The 19,708-nt window shown below is 61.8% G+C and overlaps 2 protein-coding genes across 4 annotated transcripts; both read right to left on the bottom strand.

The window, feature by feature from the left end:
* Positions 1–985: 985 nt before the first annotated feature.
* Positions 986–3,842, bottom strand: LOC120499730 (rho GTPase-activating protein 44-like). Its single transcript, XM_039703769.1, has 4 exons — positions 3,823–3,842; positions 3,414–3,493; positions 3,154–3,315; positions 986–1,894 (listed from the first exon to the last, which is right to left on the bottom strand). Exons 1-4 carry the CDS (start codon positions 3,840–3,842, stop codon positions 1,734–1,736), a joined length of 423 nt encoding a protein of 140 aa, XP_039559703.1. The 3' UTR covers positions 986–1,733.
* Positions 3,843–4,434: 592 nt separating this feature from the next.
* Positions 4,435–19,147, bottom strand: LOC120499720 (rho GTPase-activating protein 44). 3 transcript variants are annotated; one of them, XM_039703739.1, is made up of 16 exons: positions 19,056–19,147; positions 12,014–12,053; positions 11,550–11,654; positions 11,103–11,179; positions 9,453–9,564; positions 9,138–9,214; positions 8,400–8,517; positions 7,774–7,842; positions 7,628–7,709; positions 7,145–7,293; positions 6,837–6,948; positions 6,308–6,389; positions 5,929–6,009; positions 5,738–5,851; positions 5,392–5,483; positions 4,435–4,637 (listed from the first exon to the last, which is right to left on the bottom strand). In XM_039703739.1, the coding sequence occupies exons 1-16, from the start codon at positions 19,130–19,132 to the stop codon at positions 4,453–4,455; spliced, it is 1,572 nt and encodes a 523-aa protein (XP_039559673.1). In that variant the 5' UTR covers positions 19,133–19,147; the 3' UTR covers positions 4,435–4,452. The 3 variants fall into 3 exon arrangements, with proteins under 3 accessions (XP_039559673.1, XP_039559676.1, XP_039559674.1); XM_039703742.1 differs by having other exon boundaries at positions 7,166–7,293; XM_039703740.1 differs by lacking the exon at positions 11,103–11,179 and adding an exon at positions 10,654–10,730.
* Between the last annotated feature and the right edge of the window lie 561 nt (positions 19,148–19,708).

Genomic DNA, 19,708 nt, shown 5'->3' with positions numbered 1-19,708 from the left:
CGCCCCTGGCCGCCCGCTGTCCCCCCGGGGCCACCCTGCAGCGGGGCCGGCAGCCCCCCGGGCCCCTGCGCCCCGCGGCCGTGCCCGAATCGAGCTTCTGAGCCATGGATGGGGGCATCACCACCCCCAGCAGCTGTACAGCTGGTCCTGAACGCATCGGGGAGCTCCCCAAGGTGGGGTGTCCCACCGCAAGGGTGCCTGAACCAGGGATCCCAAACCAGGAATCTCCCGACCGGGGGCATCCCGACCTGGGGGCTCCCAACCCAGGGACCTCTGAGCCGGGGGAAACCAAACCAGGCTCTCCTGAGCCAGGGCTCCCAAATGCAATCCTGACATGGGGGCTCCTGCCTGACCCAGGGCACGCCAGATCCCGATCCAGAAGCATTCCAAACCAGGGCCATCCCTAGCGGGGGGTTTCAGACCTGGGCTCATCCCAAAGTGGTGGCTCTGAACCGGGAGTCTCCCCGCGCGGGGCCGTCCCAAACAGGGCAGGCGGGTGCACGGTCCCCAGCTCTGCGGCACCGGAGTATTTATTGTACCAGGAGAGTTTTATTCAGAGACGCTTTTTGTTTTCTAAAAGGCGACTATTTGGGGGTGGGGGTCCCCCACACCTCAGTCTATGCAATCCCCGATTCCTGCAGCCAGCTTTTGTACGGGGCTCTGCCCCACCGCCGGCGGTTTCTATTAAAGACACGTGAAACAAACCCAGTGTCCATCCCAGGGGAAAAGGGCTCTGAACCCCTTGGGGGTGGTCCTGCTCCTGCAGGGGGGATCATCCCGGGATCAGGGGTCAGTCCTGGCTGGATCCTGCCATGCGGGGTGGCTGTTTCTGGAGGAGGTGGACCCTACCCCATCCCATGGCACCAGACCCATAACATTCCCTATAAAACACCAAACCACCATTTTATCGCCCAAACGCTCTCCACCTCCCAGTCCTCCCCCCAAGGCGGGGCAGGAAGGAAAGGCCAGCGCCGCCGGGCAGTTCTCAGCGAGTGGCACACGGATTTATTGGATTTATTGATTGCTTTGGGGTGCTGGTGCCCCCCGGTGCCCACCTGGGGCGGGGGGCACGGCGCGAGCGGGGCGGGGGCGAAGCGCTGCCGTTTCCATCCTCCCTCTCGCCCCGGCCGGGCGGGAATGGCTCCACGTAAAACAAATCTCTCTATAGTTTCTCTCTCTATATACAAATATAGAATATATATATATATATCTCTGCCGATATATATATACAGATCTGCTCTCTCTGGAAAGGATAAAAGGTTAATTTGTCTGTGCATGCACGACCAAAGCCACCAACCCCCGGGGAAACGGGTGCCGAGGGACGTGCGCCTCCCCCGCCAGCACCCCGAGAGCCGGGGGGCACGTCCTGCATCCCCAGGTTATTGCTGGTCAGGTCCCATCCTGCTCCCAAACAAGCGGAGGGGGAAGAAGCCGAAGAAAGGAAATCCCACTGCAAAGCGCCGGCGAGCTCCTTGTCACCTGGCCAGCAGCCCGTGGCACCCGCCTCGGGGCACGGAGGACGTGGTGGCATCGCCCCAGGGCCGTGGGTGCTGCGGGGCGGGGGGCAGGCACCCGGTTCGAAGGCAAAGTCTGGATAAGGCGAACAAAAATGAACTAAAGAAGAGCGGCCGCCCCCAAACCGGGCGCTTTGCCACCCGAGGTGGCCCGTGGCCCTCGGTGGCCGGTGCTGGCCCCTGGGCGCCGCGCGGGTGAGCCGGGGGACAGGGACACTGTCATAGGGCTGTGCTCTCCGATTCCTCCTCCTCCTCCTCCTCCTCCTCCTGCCGCGGGGTCAGGCTCGGCCCCGAGAGTCTCTGAGCTGCCTCGGGCGGGTCCCGGCACAGGGCGGACTCCGGGGACACGTGGAGGGAGGGGACCTCAAAACGGAGCAGACCTGCGGGAGGGCACAGCCATGGGGACACCCGCCGGGCTGGCACCGTGCCACTGCCACCACCAGGGCTGTCACCGCCGCCCTCTGCCCTGTGCACCCCACCCGAGCCGGGGCGGTGACACCAGCTGTCCCCACACGCTGCCCGCGCCCCGCGGAGCCCCGTGCCACCGAGCGCAGGTGACACCGCTGTCCCCTCTCCCAGAGGACCCGCAGGGTGAGGCTGCACGTGTGAAGGGACAGGGTGACCACAGCCACCGGCAGGCGGTGTTACCGCGTCCCTTGCTGAGAGCAGAGCAAACCCCTCCGAGAGAAGCACCTCTGCCTCTCCTGCCAGCTCAGGGGTGTTGCCCAGGGACATTGCCCAGGGATATTTTTCAGGGATATTGCCCACAGATGTTGCCCAGGGATATTTTTCAGGGGTATTTCTCAGGGTTATTTTTTCAGGGACGTTGCCCAGGGACATTTCTCAGGGCTGTTGCTCACCATGTGGCTCAGGGATCTTGTCCCACAGTGGCACAGGGGAGCTGCACCTGAGCCAGGGGTGATGTCAGGGCTGCATCCATGCCAGGGTGGCACCACACCGGTGCCAGTGCCACAGCCCCTGGGGACACCGTGACCAGCCCCTCGGTGCCTCTCGGGCTGTCCCACCCCTGACAGGCAGGACAGGCACGCAGGGACAGAGCCCTGAGTCCTGCAGACCCTGCGGAAGGGACACAGGGACACCCCCAGCCCCTGTGCCCTCCGTGGTCCCCAATGTCACCTGCGCTTCTCAAGCACCGCCCTGGCTGTCCCCCTGCAGCAGCGCAGGGGCCCGGGGGACACGGCACCAACAGAGCCCAGGGACAGCAGCACAGCTCCGGGGGATGGCACATTCCTGGTGACACTGCCGCCTCCCAGGGGACATGGCCACCTTCCCGATGCTCTGTCACCTCCCTGGGCTCATCACCAGCGTCCTGGGGACAGCTCCACTTTCCCAGGGGCATCACCACCTTCTTGAGTACATGGCTATTGTCACCTTCCTGGCGACATCACCAGCATCCTGGGGACATTCTGCCTTTCCAGGGCCATTGTCACCCTCCTGCGGACATCCCCACCTTCCTGGGCAGAGTTTTGCCTCCCAAGGGACATCCCCAGCTGTGCGGGGAGGGTGCCCCCTCCCTGGGGACATCCCCACCTTCACGGGCACACTCCTGCCTCCTCGGGGCCACTGTCCCCGTCCTGGCGGACCCCGCCGCCCCCCGGGAGCCCCCCGGCCGGGTTACCTGCGAGCGCGCCGTCGCCGGGGCCCGCGGTGTCCAGGCNGGGCGGCCCGGCCGCGGGGGGAGCCCCGGGGGGAGCCCCGGGGGCGCCGTACGGGGACGGGGTGCTGGGGGGCGTGGGGGACAGGCTGGCCGGGGACGGGATGGGCGCCAGCTTCTTGGCCCCTGCGGGACAGAGACGGGGACGCGGGGTCAGGGCCGGGCCCCCGCGGGGACCCCCAGCCCCCCGCGGGGACCCCCAGCCCCCCGCGCCCCGCTCCTACCTTTGCGCAGCGAGTGCGGGCTCTGCTCGGCCGCGGGGGCGGGGGGCGGCCCCGGGGACAGCTCCGGGGGCTTGAAAGTGCTGGGGAGGGGGCACGGGGCACGGAACGGGCACGGGAGAGAGAGAACGGGGAGGGGAAAGAACAGGGGAACAGAGAGGGAAGGAAAGAAATGGAAGAGAAATGAAGAAGAAGGAAAAAACCTCACAAAATAAGGAAAAAGGGAAAAGAAAAGGAATGGGATGGGAAGGGAAGGGAAGGGAAGGGAAGGGAAGGAAAGGAAAGGAAAGGAAAGGAAAGGAAAGGAAAGGAAAGGAAAGGTTTCAAGCATTATAAAGGCAAAGAATTTAAAAAATAGTAAAATTTGAAATGAAATTAAATTAAAGTTAATGAAAAATAGAATTAAGACAACGAAAAACAAAGTTTAAACATTCAAAGAATTTGAAATAAAATTAAAACCAAAAAATACAAGGGAATTAAATGATAAAGTTAAACGAAAAATTAACAAATTAAAGGAAACTCAAAAATCGTGAAAAATATTATTAAAAATAAAACGGAAAATCAAATTAAAGGAAAACGTAGAAGATAAGCCATAACAATAAAAAAGAAAGTTGAAAACAAACAGTGGAAGAAGAAGAAGAAGAAGAAGAAGAAGAAGAAGAAGAAGAAGAAGAAGAAGAAGAAGAAGAAGAAGAAGAAGAAGAAGAAGAAGAGGGAGAGCCGTGAGCTCCTCCCGCACCCAGCGCTCCGCGCCCGCTGTCCCCTCCCGCCCCCCGGGGTCCCTCACCCGGCTCTTGTGCCCCCCCCGGGCCAGGGTCCCCCCGGGCGGTGCCACCCCCAGTCCCCCCGGGCCCGCGGTTACCTCGGGGGGCCGAGTCCTGCAGGGCGGGGGGCACGGGGGGCGGGCAGAGCCACGGGGACAGGGGGACAGTCCCTGCACCCTGGGACCTCCCACCCTCCCCCAGCTCAGTGCCCCCCGCCCCGAGGTGAGCTGAGCAGCCTCTCCTGCTGCCCGGGACGGTGCCAAAGCCCGGCAGGGTCCCTACCCGTCCTTCTTGCAGAACTCCAGCATCATGTTGTCGGTGGCCACGCTGAGGGGCCGCCGCGCCTGCTCGTGCTGCCGGCGCTCGCCGTGCTCCATGTCCGGGGACGGCATGGAGCTGTAGTTGGCGTTGTGGTTCACGTGCAGGGGGCTGCCGTAGTTCCCCGTCACGTTGAACTCGATGTCTGGGGGGGCACAGGTGTTGGGAGGGGGGCTGGGGGTGCTGGCACTGCAGGGATGGGCTCAGGGGTGCGGCACTGCAGGGATGGGCTCGGGGGGTGCTGGCACTGCAGGGATGGGCTCAGGGGGTGCTGGCACTGCAGGGATGGGTTCAGGGGTGCTGGCACTGCAGGGATGGGCTCAGGAGGCATTGGCACTGCAGGGATGGGCTCAGGGTTGCTGGCACTGCAGGGATGGGCTCAGGGGTGCTGGCACTGCAGGGATGGGCTCAGGGGTGCTGGCACTGCAGGGATGGGTTCAGGGGGGCTGGCACTGCAGGGATGGGCTCAGGGGTGCTGGCACTGCAGGGATGGGTTCAGGGGGGCTGGCACTGCAGGGATGGGCTCAGGGGTGCTGGCACTGCAGGGATGGGTTCAGGGGGGCTGGCACTGCAGGGATGGGCTCAGGGGTGCTGGCACTGCAGGGATGGGTTCAGGGGGGCTGGCACTGCAGGGATGGGCTCAGGGGTGCTGGCACTGCAGGGATGGGTTCAGGGGGGCTGGCACTGCAGGGATGGGCTCAGGGGAGCGGCACTGCAGGGATGGGCTCAGGGGGTGCTGGTGAATCTGGGCTGGGCTCAGCACCGTGCTGAGTCTGTCTGGAGCCCTGTCCAAGCTCCAGCAAGCACAGGGGCTGGCAGAACCAAGCCTGGGAGCTCTGAGCCTCCTCCCGGGAGGTGGCAGGAGGCCCAGCTGTCCCCGGGCTGTGGGCACGCCCTACCTCCCGGGAAGAACCAGTCTGCGTGCTGGATGAGCGGCTCAATGATGCCCACGATCTGCAGCGACAGCGTCGTCATCATCTCCGTCATGTTCCTGCGGGGGGGACAGATCAGCACCCCCCCAGCCAGCAGGGCCCCAGCAGGATTCCCTGCAGGATTCCCGCAGGATCTGCCCCTCAGCCCTCACTCAGCAGGATTCCCAGAGGGATTCCCAGCAGGATTCCCAGCAGGGTTCCCAGCGGGATCTGCCCCTCAGCCCTCACCCAGCAGGATTCCCAGCGGGATTCCCAGCAGGATTCCCTGCAGGATTCCCGCAGGATCTGCCCCTCAGCCCTCACCCAGGCTCACCCCTCGGCCTGTGGCCACAGCAGGTTGGGTCCCAGCACGATGGCCACGTTGCTCGGGGTCATTTTGTTCATATCCTGGTACTCGGTCAGCTTGGCCAGGAATTTGATCACGTACCTGGAATCCCAAAGGGGTCAGTGCATGGGCCGCACCCTCTGTGTCCCCTCTCCGTGTCCTGCTGGCCCCAGGCTCACCTGATGTTGTTGTAGTTGGCTTTGGGCAGCTTCTCGCAGGCGTTCCAGAGAGCCTGCAGCCGTTTCTCCTGCTCCGGGATGCTGCAGGCAGGGGGGACAGGGGTTTATCCCCCATCCCCACCCTGCCCTGGGGCTGTGGACCCCTCCAGCCCCAATCCTGGGGACTCTGTGAGACCCCCAGGCTGCCACCAACATTATGGAAGTAAATGAAGTCCCAAAACCCATCCCAAGGAGAAGGAATCTCTCTGGATTTCCTCTCAGAGCCCAGAGGAAAGATCCCAAATTCTGTGAACCGTGCCAGAAAAAACCCACAGCACCCATGGGGACCCAGGCTGTCCCTGCCCGTGCCAGGAGGAATGGGGGGACGGCCCAGACTCACTTGGAGGCCTGGATCCACTCCTCGTACAGCTCAAACGTCATCAGGGGCTCGGGCAGCTCCCGCAGGTAGGACTTGAGGGCTCCTGTGGCACACAGGGGACACAGGGATTGGCACTGCAGGTGGCACCGGCTGCTGGGCACCAAGCAGTTTTGCTCCTGGGCACTTGGACCCACACCGCCCCAGCCTTCCCCCCACACCCCCTGAGTGTCCCTGACTTGGAGCAGCCTGTGGCACCCCCGACCCCCCGTGCCACCCTGCAGCCCCTCCGAGCACCTGCCCCCAGCATGGCAGCACCTCCCTGGTGCCACTGTCCCCAGTGTGTGTCACCTGCCCGCTCACGGAGGGGACACCTCCTCCGTTAGCCAGGCCATTAATCAACGACAAAATTAACTGAACAAAACCAGAGCCAGCATCAACCGCTGGCCTGCACCACTGGCTCCTGGTCTCCAGCTGGACTTGGTGCCACTGATCCCCCTCAGGGTGCCTTGGGGGGTGCCTGGAGGGGCCACCCCGCCCCCAGGAGCCCCACCTGCGATGGCGTGGGGGTCAGCTGAGTACTCCTGCACGTCCACCACACAGCAGTCCAGGGCAGCCTTGAGCTTCTTCAGCTTGGAGGCCGAGGGAGCCACTCGGAACAGACCCTGGGCAGAGGACACGGACAGGGCTGGGGGCTGGGCACGTCCCTGGAGCCCCCCAGCTCCTCACCCTGGCCCTGCAGACACCTGTGATCCCTTCCATTGGGCCAGCAAGAGTCATGGGACCCACTCCTCCTGCATCCCAAATCCAGCAGGACCCACCTCCTCCTGCATCCCCCAAATCCAGCAGGAACCCACCCACCTCCTCCTGCATCCCCCATCCCTCCTCCTGCATGCCACACTCCAGCAGCATGGTCACGCAGGCCTCCACGGGGAAGGCGATCTCCCGCCCGCTGACAGCCAGGTGCTCCTCCAGGGGCTTCCCAAAGGAGGGCTTCTCCATCCACGCCTCTGTGACGGCAGAGGGGGCAGAGGACAGGGAGGGTGGTGCCAGATCCAGCAGCCCCTCCCCAAAAGGTCCTTGGGTCACAGTTCTGGCAGTAAAATACTCGGTACAGGTGTTGTTAGAACAGGACCCTGCAGCTCTGGCCTTTGCCAGCCATCACGGGATGGGATGGGGGGTGGCGTGGCATGGCATGGCATGGCATGGCATCCCCTCCCAGCAGCGGGACAGGCGGGATGCAGGCAGGACAAGCAAAGGGAGGGTGCTCAGCTGTCCCTGCGGGGTCACAGTCTGTCGCAGGCCCTCGGTGGCACAGGCAGGGACAGACCCGCGGGCACTCACCCTGCTGGGCTTTGATCTGTGGCAGGAAGTTCTGCAGCAGCGCCAGGGACTTGCGGTGGTACTCGGCCTGCACCTCGATCAGCTGCGGGGACACAGCCGGGTCACACACTGCTGGGACAGGGACAGCCCCGGGGGGTGGCACTTACCGTTTGAAAATAGTTTGCATAGTCGACTTCTTTGGCCACAAAATTGTACATGTCAGCCGAGAGCTGGTCCTGCGGGGGCAGAGGATCTGTCACTGTCCCTGCCCCGCTGCCCCAGTGCCACCAGCAGGAGCAGCTTGGTCCCAGCAGGAGCCAGGGTGGCACAGGGCTGAGGTCGGGGTGTCAGGGGAGCTCAGGGGCCGCCCCCACTGCAGCCTCAGCAGGGCCAGGTCCCCCCAAAGTGCACAAAGAAGGGGATTTCCAGGGGAGGGGGTGAAAGTCCCCCTTAGTGCTTGAAAATGACAGAAATCAACCCAGAGAAGGTGGAGAAATGTCTGTGCCAGTGCCAGGGCTGGACAAAGCCAGGGCTGCATGAGCCCAGGGCTGCATGAAGCCAGTGCTGAGCTCTGCCAGGACGGGTTCCCAGGCAATGGGAGCCCCTCCAGCTCCGGGGGATGTGGAGGATGGGGATGGAGCAGCTCGGGATGTCCTGCTTGTCTGGAGAGCATCCCCCCAGCCAGAGCAGGGGCAGCACGGGGGGAAGGAAGGTGAAGGCGGGCTGAGAGGAGGGGCTGCAGCTTGCCCAGAGTCGGGGAGCCCACAGACCCCTCGGCCGGGGGAGCCCGTACCCTGCAGATCTCCACCCTGTTGGCCGCCTCCTCCATCTCCTCCCTGAGAGCGTCGGCTTTGGCCCCCGAGGGCTGCAGGTTGCTGGCCAGGCCCGAGGACTTCACCGACTGCTGCCACCTGCGGGAGGGACAGGGACAGTCGGAGCCCTGAGCACAGCCCAGGGCCTGCCGGGCCACCGCGGCCCCCGGGGCTCAGCAGCACGGAGATGATCCCAGTCCGCTGGGATTTAGCCCCACTCCCACCCCCACAGCAGGGAAGGAATTATTTCCAGCAGGATAAGGAGCCGTATCCAGGTGGGAACAGAGGGAAAAGGGATGGGAGAGCCTGGGCATGATGCTGGGGACTGTGGACACCTCTCAGACCTCTCCCAGGACATGCTGGAGTGGGGGCTTGGATGACTCCATGGGACAATCCCGAGTCATCCCTGCTCCCCTCGGTGCCACTGCAGGGGCAGGAGCACCCGGCTCTCTAAATCAGAGCTCCCCGAGACAGGGAAAACAGTACAAAATAACCCTTTCTGCCAGAAAAAAATTGCACTTTTGCCGCAGAGGGCAGGCAGGAAAAGGAATCCATGGGTTCTGCAGACAATGGTGGCTCATTGCAGAGCTCACTCAGCCCACCTGGCACAGCCAGGGCTCCTTGTGCCACAGCAGCTGCGGTGCCAGGGGCCCAGGAGCTGCTCTGCTGGGAGCCACCCACGGCGTGGGGATGTTTATTTCTTACAAAGCACTTCCTACCTCGTCCTGGAGGAGTCCATGTCCAGCACGAGCTTCGCCAAGTGCTTCCTCTGCTTTTGGATATTTGGGATTTCCACCTGCAGCGGCACAGGAACAGGAGGTGACAGCCCTGGAGAGGTGTCCAGGGCCGGTCACAGCCCGGGGCTTTGGACTGGGCGGGCAAGGACGCAGCTCCTCATGCCACATCCTCAGGGAGACGGCCCTGCCGCGTGTCCCACCCGGAATGAGCCAGCTCCAGCCCTGGGACACCCTGGGAGCTGGCTGAGGGCAGGAGGGGCTCTGGGGACAGCAGGGCACCCCGGGGACACGGCCCACCTCAGCCAGCACGAAGAGCGGCTCGATGACGTCCCGCTCCAGCTGCAGCTCGAAGTGGATGAGCTCCTGCGCCAGCTTGTCCTCGGCCTCCCCGCACAGCCGCAGCATCTTCCTGCAGGGGCAGGCACGGCTGGCACAGCGGCACCGGGCTGCCCCGGGGACAGGGCACCCACCCCGGGCGCCAGGAGCGGCACGGGCTGCCCCTCCTGGGCACAGGGGGGAGGCAGCCGGGGCACCGTGGGCACCCGGGGTGCCAGGAAACCTCATTCCCTCAGTATTGCACTTATAATGACATAATAATGATAATACAAGTATTATATTTTTATATTGTGACATATTTAGCTATATAATTATATTGTATATTAGTATTGTGTTGTGTATGATTATATATGATATATAATATATTTTATATATTGTATATAATATAGAATACATAATATACAATACACAATATATAATATACAATATATTATATACAATACACTATATACTATATATATTATATATTCTATATAGTATATTCTATATTATATTCTATATTCTATATTCTATTATATATTATATATCATATATCATATATCATATATCATATATCATATATCATATATTATATATTATGTATTATGTATTATATATTATATATTATATATTATATATTATATATTATATATTATATATTATATATTATATATTATATATTATATATTACATATTATATATTATTTGAGCAGTCTGAAATTGTATTTAAATTGTATTGCATTTAAATATCTGTAAAAGTAAAATAACTATACATATATAAATAATAAATCACATATGAATATATAAATATTCGTAAAACATATGTAACTATATAAATTATAATACAGAAATATATATAAAATGTACAAATATAAATACATTCATATGGATAAGCCACGTGTAAGTACATAAATATAGTAACTCAAATATAAATATATAACATGCATAAATTCGAGATAAAAATAAATATAAATGTCGATATACGCAGATTACATTGCATGATCACAGGACCCCAGGTCATTCAAGGAGGAGAAGAATTAATTACCGAGATCCCCCCAGCCCTCCCAAACAGCAGCGAATCCCCATTGTCTGGCATCGGAGACAAGGAACAGCAGCATCCCAAGCACATCCCCAGCCCACCCCAGCCCCGGCCGTGCAGACCCGGCAGCCCCAGCCCCCTCACCCCAGCAGGGAGTCGTCCCCCAGCACGGCCGAGCCCTCCATCAGACACTGCGCCAGCGTCGTCAGTGGCAGCTTCTTCTGCAGAGAGAGAGGGGCTGCGTTCCACCGGAATCCCGGATCCCCAGATCTCCTGATCCCCTGATCCCTAGATATGGATAAGCCACGTGTAAGTACATAAATATAGTAACTCAAATATAAATATATAACATGCATAAATTCGAGATAAAAATAAATATAAATGTCGATATACGCAGATTACATTGCATGATCACAGGACCCCAGGTCATACACGGAGGAGAAGAATTAATTACCGAGATCCCCCCCAGCCCTCCCAAACAGCAGTGAATCCCCATTGTCTGGCATCGGAGACAAGGAACAGCAGCATCCCAAGCACATCCCCAGCCCACCCCAGCCCCGGCCGTGCAGACCCGGCAGCCCCAGCCCCCTCACCCCAGCAGGGAGTCGTCCCCCAGCACGGCCGAGCCCTCCATCAGACACTGCGCCAGCGTCGTCAGCGGCAGCTTCTTCTGCAGAGAGAGAGGGGCCGTGTTCCACCGGAATCCCGGATCCCCGGATCCCCAGATCCCTGGATCCCCTGATCCCCTGATCCCCAGATCCCTGGATCCCCCAGACACCCGGATCCCCCTGATCCCCGCATCCCCCAGATCCCCAGATCCCCTGATCCCCTGACCCGCGGATCCCCAGATCCCCTGATCCCCAGATCCCTAGATCCCTGGATCCCCCTGATCCCTGGATCCCCCTGATCCGCTGATCCCCAGATCCCCAGATCCCTGGATCCCCCTGATCCCCGCCCAGATCCCCTGATCCCCAGATCCCTAGATCCCTGGATCCCCCTGATCCCCTGATCCCCAGGTCCCCGGGTCCCGCTGCCCTCACCGAGCGCTTGTCGGCGTCCAGGCCCTGCTGGCCCTGCAGACAGGCTGTCAGCTTCTTGTGGGTGCTGTGGGACACCTGCTTCACCAGCTCCAGACGCTTCTCCACCTGCAGGAGCGACGGAGCCCATCACCGGGGATCCCATCACCGGGGATCCCATCACCTCAGGATCCCATTACTCAGGGATCCCATCACCCCAGGATCCCACTACTCAGGGATCCCATAACCTGGGGATCCCATCACCCATCACCAGGGATCCCATAACCCGGGGATCCCATCACTGGGGATCCCATTACTCAGGGATCCCATAACCTGGGGATCCCATCACCCATCACCAGGGATCCCATAACCCGGGGATCCCATCACCTGGGGTCGCTGGCAGGCTGTGGCACCACCAGGGAGCTGCTGATGGGTGCAGCCCCCCCAGGCACCCAAGGACACCCCGGGATGGCCCCGGGGAGCCTCACCTGCAGCAGATCCTCGCTCAACACCTCGGTCTTCTCGGCCCTGCAGGACAGGAGAGGAGAGGAGCCATCGGTGAAGGGTGTGGGACAGGCAGCAGCACCCCTGCACACCCTGGAGCAGGGATGTGCTTTTCCTTCGGGATGCGGGGGGATTTAGGGATCTCTGCTCCCCCCAGCCATGCGTGATCTCCTCAGGAAGGAACTGATGGAGCATCTCCACGGCTCACTGCCAGGCACCACACCAACCACGGCCTGCCTCCCGTCTCTCCCTTGCTTTCCCGTTATTGCCAGGAGAGCAGGGATTGAGATTCCCGGGAGGATGGGGCAGTGCTCCGCAGCCCGCAGGCTCAGCCTCCTCCCTCACACGGGCAGCCACGGGACGGGAGGCGGCAGCCAGAGCCCTTCTGCTGCTCACTGGAGGTGGATTTACCGCTCCAGAGCCCGTGGCAGCCGCTGCCTTCCCCAGGGAGGAGCGCCGGGATGCAGGAGAACAAACCCGCCGTCCTCGGCCCCTGGACCCGCAGCAGCCAGAGCCCAGGGCCACCACAGCTGCTCGGGCTCATTTAAACCATCACATCCGGATCATTTGCTCTTTTTCCCAGGGATTTTAACAACTTCAGTGCATCCTTTCACTTGGAAAAACGAGCTCTGTCAGTCTGAGCTGGGCAGAGCTGTCATTCAGCCAATCGGTCCCTAAAGGTTCAGCAGGAGACAGCGAGAGCCTGGTGCTGCCATCCTGCAAACGCCCCCCCTCAGCCTGTCCCTTCCTGCCATCCGAGCTCGATTCTCACATTGGAGACAGGCAGGGAAGTGTTGGAGCAGTGGAAACAAGGAGCAGACACAGAGAAGGGTCAGACAGCGAGCGCGGCTCATGCACAAATCCACCTCAAAGCCCTGGAGAAAGTGCAAATCACAGAATCCCACAAGGGTTTGGGTTAGAAGGGACCTCAAAGCCCACCCAGTGCCACCCCTACCATGGCAGGGACACCTCCCACTGTCCCAGGTGCTCCCAGGCCTGACCAGCCTGGCCTTGGGCACTGCCAGGGATCCAGGGCAGCCCCAGCTGCTCTGGGTACTCTGTGCCAGGGCCTGCCCAAACCAACAGCATCAAATCTGCTTTGGGCATGAAAGATGTCCCAGCACCTGATTTAAGGTGTTTAAAAACAGATTTTTAAAAATTAAATTAAACAAATCCTGTTTATGTTAATTTTAAAAAATAATTATTGAAATAAACTGATTAGATTTTCTCTAAGGAGCGCTGGGAGAAAGAGCTGAGCAGCTTCTCCTCCTCCTCTGGGAATCACCTTCACTCTCATTTAGACAGGATTGGAAGTGGCACAGAATTAGCACAAACAGGGAAAAAAGCAGCAAATATCCACAGGCACAGCCACAACGTCCGTCCCTGGCTCAGGATATTTTTAGCCTCCTGAAGGCGTGGGAGGTGGCAGGAGTGAGGCACCGCTGGCACATCCCTGCTGCTCACTCGCAGGAATCACTTCCTCACTTGAGCAGAGGAAGGGATTTTTTCCTGGTTTCCTCCTCTCCAGCAGGAGGTGGGTGGGATTTGCACACCCCGGTCCCACGGGCAGGGCTCTCTCCCAGCATCCCAACCCGTGCCATGCTCTGAGGTGTGATTGGGAAGCAGAAAACAACATTTCAGAGAAAATAACAAAAACCTGGCCTTGCTCTGTTTTAAAGCAGATGCTCAGTGTGAGGAACCCCGTGGTTTCACGGCAGAGCATCCCCCAGTGCAGCCCTGCAATCCTGGGGTGCTCCAGTGGCTGGGGCCTGCCGGGGGGAGCTGGGCCCTAAAAACAACAGGCTGCAGCATTCTGTGGGCTGGGATAAGCAAAGGGGCTCCAATCAATCCCACCTAAGGACGGGTGATGGTCCCTGTGCCTCCCAAGAGAGGGGGCAGGGACCCCCAATTTCCCTGTCTGGTCCCTAATTCCCCAAAACTTCATTCTGTATGAGTTACCCACATCCCAGGGGAGCACCCCCTGGGGACACAGCCATCCCCAGCTCCCAGCGCTTTTTCTCTCTTCTTTTGGCAAACAAAATCCTGCTCCTCCCCTCCAGCTTCCCACCCGAGCCGTTTTTCCCAGCACAGCCCCGGGGCCTGCAGCCGGACCTGTCCCTGGGAAAGGGACAGTGACCACGGGGAGCCAAAGCCAGCGAGTGGGGACACAGCCACGGCGTGCTCGGGCTTTGCTGCTGCACAAGTTCACTGCTGCCAGCAGACATCAGCCCCAGTCGAGCAAACCATGTTGATTCCCAAATAAATCCGTGAGTTTCCAAAGCCTTGGCCTGGGGAGGTGCAGCAGAGCCGGTGTTTCCCTGGAGCATCTCCTGGTGCCAGCCACCTCTGCGTGCCCGGAGCACCCGTCACTGTCCCCTGCCACTGTCCCCCTGTGCCTCAGCCAGCCACGACAGGGAGCTGCCAGCCTTGGACCTGACCTGAGCCTGCAACACTCCCAGCACGGCAAGCATTTCATGGCAGTTAACCTGTGACTGGGAAAGCAGCACGCCCGGCGTGGGGACAGCAGGCCAGGGATGAAACATCCCCAGAGGCAGAGCAGGTCCATGGTGCCCACAAAGCCCCCACCTCCATCTCCTGCCCAAACACCCTCTGGCCCAGCCCCAGCCCCCCTCGCTGCAGCCTGCCCAGAAATATTTAATCACCATTTAATTACCAACGCTGTCTCCCTGATTTCTCCTTGCTCTAGCCCAAAACCAGCTCCACGGTGGGGAGGGAGGCACGGATTCCCGGCTGGGTCTGTCCCCCATCCCGCACAGCCCGGCTCCATCCCGCTCCCGCCCGTCTCCCCCTGGTGCCTGCGAGAAAACCCCGGGAGCTGGGGTCCCAAAGCCCAGCGGGGAGCTTGGGGAGCGAGGCTCATCCACAGCCCCTGGGGAGAGCGCTGGGCATCCTCTGCGTTTGCCAGGGGGAGGAACAGGAATTCCGAGCCAAGGCCGGGCTGTCCCCCCCTTCTGCCGCCCCCGCCCCGCTGGGGACACGGACCTGGCTCAAAGCTGGCACCCGCCGAGCCCCAGAGGACCAGCGGATTTTTCCCGGTCCCTTTTCAGCAGGCAAGAAGAAAAACATCAAATATTGATATCCTCAAATCGCTGCTCAGCTCCCCCGGGAGGCGGCTCCGACTGCAACATCCAGCGCGACGTGGGGACACGGTGCGACAGCGCTGCCCGGTGCCACATTCCCGGTGCCACATTCCCGGTGCCACATTCCCGGTGCCCCATTCCTGTGCCACATTCCCGGTGCCACATTCCCACTGTCACATTCCCGGTGCCACATTCCTGTGCCACATTCCCATGCCACACTCCCGGTAGCACATTCCCGGTGCCACATTCCTATGCCACATTCCCATGCCACACTCCCGGTAGCACATTCCCGGTGCCACATTCCTGTGCCACATTCCCATGCCACATTCCCGGTGCCACATTCCCGGTCCCACATTCCTGTGCCACATCCCCGCGGGGCCAGGCCCGGGCTGTGCCGGGCTGGACAGCACCAGGAGCAGGCAGGGAGGGCCGGAGCCGCTTCCCTCCATCCTGCCCGAGCCGGGCAAGCCGAGGGAGCAAAATGGGGGACAGATTTTGAGAGGCGGAAATCCTCCGGTTCTCATCTCCCGCTGCCTCCCGCGGCGAGCTCGGGGCTGGCACCGCTTTGGCACGGGATGCTCGGCGCCCTCTGCTCCCGGCGCTCCCCTCCCGATTTAGCAGCCGTGGAGAAGCCCCCGCGGAGCGCAGAGCCCGAGGCAGCTGGAGCAGGGACACAACCCTCAGCCCGCTCGCTCCGTGAATATTCCAGGTTGTCAGCGCTGTCTCTTGGCGAGGAGGATAAAAATATCCCCGGGGCTGCCGGGATCCGCCGGCTGCAGAGCCGGAACCCCGGGGGGTTCTGCTGAACCCCGGAGTGCAGATGGGGAGCCCAGCTATTTACAGGGTGCTGTTCCCTCCCGCAAACCCCGCTGGGAGAATCCCAGGCGGTGCTTTTATCTCCCTCTGCCCTCGTTCCGTGCAAGCAGAAAATGTCCTTCTTTCTTGCCGGGTACTCCTGCAGCACCAGGAATAAACCCTCGGTGTTTAAAGGCTTTGTCTGGAGGTGCGGCCGTCCCGGGCTTGGAAAAGCATCACCCTGCGAGCCACCGAGGTGACATCCAGCCCCAAATGCCACCGCTGCCCCCGGGTGGGGGACACAGCGTGGGATGCTCGGAAAGGTCGAGGAGGAAAAATCCAACCCCGGGAGCTTCCGCCAGCATTCCCGGCAAGCTGCACCCCCTGTGCCGCCGGGGGCCCGTGTGCCGCTCTGCCGGTGCCCAGTTTAATCCCCATGGGAAAAAATCCCCGCGGAGCCGATCCTGGGAAATTCCCAGGGCTGTCCGAGCGACTGAGGTGACATCCTGGTGCCACTGTCACACTGCCTGCAGCCAGGGGATGGACAAACACAAACAGAGATAAAAGCCCTTCGCAGGAAACCTCCTCAGAATGTTCTACTGCCACTCCTTGGCTTCCCTTCCCTCTTCCACTTCCCCCCAGAAGTATTCATCTTCCCACGGAGATAAATACTCCTGCCCCTCACGGACTGGCACAGGAATTCTCCCCAGGGCTGGGTACCAAGTGTGGGGCTGGGCTGGGCTGAGCATCCCCAGTTCTGTCTGTCAAGTGAAATGACAAAAAAAACCACCCAAACCCAAAGAAATGCAAAACAAAACAAGATAAAACAAACGCCCTGCTCAGGGCCCAGCAGAGGTTCAGTCTGGAGCAGCTCCTGTGGAGCTGCTGCTCTCCCCAGGGGGAACAGGGGCTCCGCGCTGGCTCCCAGCACCCGAGGGGAGCTGGGACATGGTTGGAGCTCCAGAGTGGGTTTGGAAAGGACACAGTCCTTCCTCACCTGACCTTGGTCCTGCCCTGACCCAATAATTCCCTGTTTTCATGTGTTATTCCCTATTTTCATCTATCATTCCTTAATCCTATCTGTCATTCCTGGTTCCCGGCTGTCTGGACTGCTCAGGACTCTGCCGTGGGGCCCAGCAGAGCCGGGATGAGCACAGGGATGCTCTGTAAGCTCCAGCCAAGCCCTGAGGATGCTCCAGGTGCCCGGCCCAGGGCAGAGGGGCCAAATCCCCCCGGCCCTGGGTACCTCCAGAGCCTCCTGCGGCGCGATCCTGGTGCCACATTCCCTGTGCCACCTTCCCCGTGCCACCTTCCCCGTGCCACGCTCCCACAGCACACTGGCACCACACCCCCATGCTCAGTCCACATTCCCACTCTGTTCTCCCGCACGGTGCTCCCACACCGCTCCCGTGCCGGATTCCCGCACCAGACCCCGCAGCTCCCGAGTCGCGTCCCTGCCCGGCATTCCCGCACCTGCCCGGCACTCCGGTACCTGCCGGCATTCCTGTACCTGCCGGCATTCCTGTACCTGCCGGCATTCCCGCACCTGCCCGGCACTCAGGTACCTGCCCGGCATTCTTCTACCTGCCGGCCCTCCCGCACCTGCCCGACCCTCCCGGCACTCCCGCACCTCCCCGGCCCTCCCGGCACTCCCGCACCTGCCCGGCACTCCCGGCACTCCCGCACCTGCCCGACCCTCCCGCAGCCCGGCCCGCAGCCGCTGCCATCCGGGCCCGTGCCCGCTCCGGGCCGTGGGGCAGCGCTCCCGGTGCCGCGGGGGCCCGGGGGTCACACGGGCGGTGCAGCCGCAGCCCCGAGGGTGCGGAGGGGATGCGGAGCCGCCGCTCCAGCTGTGCCGGTGCCCCGGTGCCGCGATGGGAAGGGAAAATAAATAAATCCTCTTCCCGCCCCCCCCACTCCGCTGCAAAATCTCCAGGAATTACACAACAGCCACCATCCAAGCCAGGCCTGGCCGTGCTCCGGCACACACAGCACTGCCGTGGGCACTGCCGTGGGCACTGCCGTGGGCACGGCTCCGGCTCCAGAGCCCCAGGGTGCCCCCGGCCAGCAGGGCCGCCCCGGGGTGCAGGGGCACAGGGCACTGGGGCACCCCACAGCATCGGGACAGAGGGGACGGCAGGACAGGGGGACAGGCAGGGAGCAGTGGGTAAAGGGGGCAGGGAGTGGGGCAGGGCAGGGGCAGGCAGACAGGCAAGGGTTAACTGGCAGGGGGGCAGGGAATGGGCAAGCAGGATGCAAAGGGTGGGTACGGGGGCAGTGGCACAGGCAGAGAACAGGGAGCGGGGCAGAGAGAGGGGCAGGGAGCAGGGCCAGGGGCAGGGAGGAGGCACCGTGAGGACAGACGGTGCCAGGGCTCAGACAGGGAGCAGGGCAAGGGGCACAGAGGGAGCAGGAGGGCTGTGGGGAGGGCAGGGAGCACGCAGGGAGCCGGATTAGGGCCAGTGGGGCAAGCAGGGCTCAGGCACGGAGCAGGAGCGGTGGGGCAGGCAGTGTGGCAGTGGCACAGGGGCAGCATCAGGGCACTGGGGCAGGGAGGGAGGAGGGGCAGGCAGGGGATGGGCAGGGAGTGGGATGAGGGCAGTGAGGCTGCCAGAGCGCAGGCACGGAGTAGGAACAGTGGGGCAGGCAGGGAGGGGGCAGAATCAGGGCAGTGGGGCAGGCAGGACGCGGGTAGGGGCAGAATCAGGGCAGTGGGGCAGGCAGGGAGCTGGGAAGAGGCAGGTGCGGGTGCGGCGAGGCAGGCAGGAGCAGGCAGGACACGGGATGGGACTGTGGGCAGGGCAGGGTCTGTCCCCATCCCCATCCGCCGCCCCTGCGCCTCTCCGCGCCTCCGCCTGCGCTCCGCGCCCCCCGCGCCGCCCCGCACCGCCCCCGGCCGCGGCGGCCATGGGAAATGTAGTCCGGGGCCGCCCGCCCCGGCGGGCTCTCCGGGCCGAGGGGGGGTCTTGGAGCTAGCCTGGAGCCGGGCATCCTCCCCGGCATCCCCCGACTTCCCCCGGCATCGCTGGGCGTGGCCCCGGCATCACCCCGGCATCCCTCAGCATCCCTCGAGCCTCCCTCGGCCTCACCTGGCGTCCCCCCGGCATCCCCCTGGCACGCCCAGCGTCACCTGGCATCCCCTGGGCCCCGTGACACGGCCCCAGCGCTCTGCAGCGTCCCTGGCATCCTCCCGACATCACTCGGCATCCCCCGGCACGGCCCCGCACCCCCGGGCTGTCCTGGATCCTCGGGCAGCTCCCGCAGCTCCCACAGCCCCGGCTCCCACCCGGCCCCCGTCTGTGCTGTCCCAGCGCTGGGGACGCTCCGGACCGGGCAGGATCGCGCAGCCCGGGCAGAGCGGGTGGGCCGGGCAGGGCACAGGAGCCTGCGGGACCCCCCTGCAGCGGTTTGGGCTGGGGGTCCCGGCTCCTGCCGCGGGCACCCGCGGCCTCTGCTGGGGCCCGCTGTGGGGTCTTTCCCCGGCACCGTGCCCAGGGCCCCTTTCCCCCCGGGGTGCTGCTGCTGCACCACGCGCCTCTCTCAGGGTCTGGGGGTGTTCAGAGCCAGGCAGCTCCCGGCATCTCCCCTGGCATCAGCTGCTGCAGGCTCAGCACTGCCTCTCCCCGATTTTCCATTCCAAATGGCACCATTAGCGCGGGATGGAAAAGGCACATATTTTATGTGCTGTCCGGGGGTGGGAAGGGAACTCCGGCTGCTGTGAAGGACGGGGAGCAGCACGGCTCAGAACCATGGTTCGCACCGTGGGGCCAGCGAGACGCTCCC

Source organism: Passer montanus, unplaced genomic scaffold (genome assembly GCF_014805655.1).
Source record: "Passer montanus isolate IOZ18808 unplaced genomic scaffold, ASM1480565v1 scaffold168, whole genome shotgun sequence".
Classification (NCBI taxonomy): Eukaryota; Metazoa; Chordata; class Aves; order Passeriformes; family Passeridae; genus Passer; species Passer montanus.
This window is presented reverse-complemented; position numbering and strand designations above follow the sequence as displayed.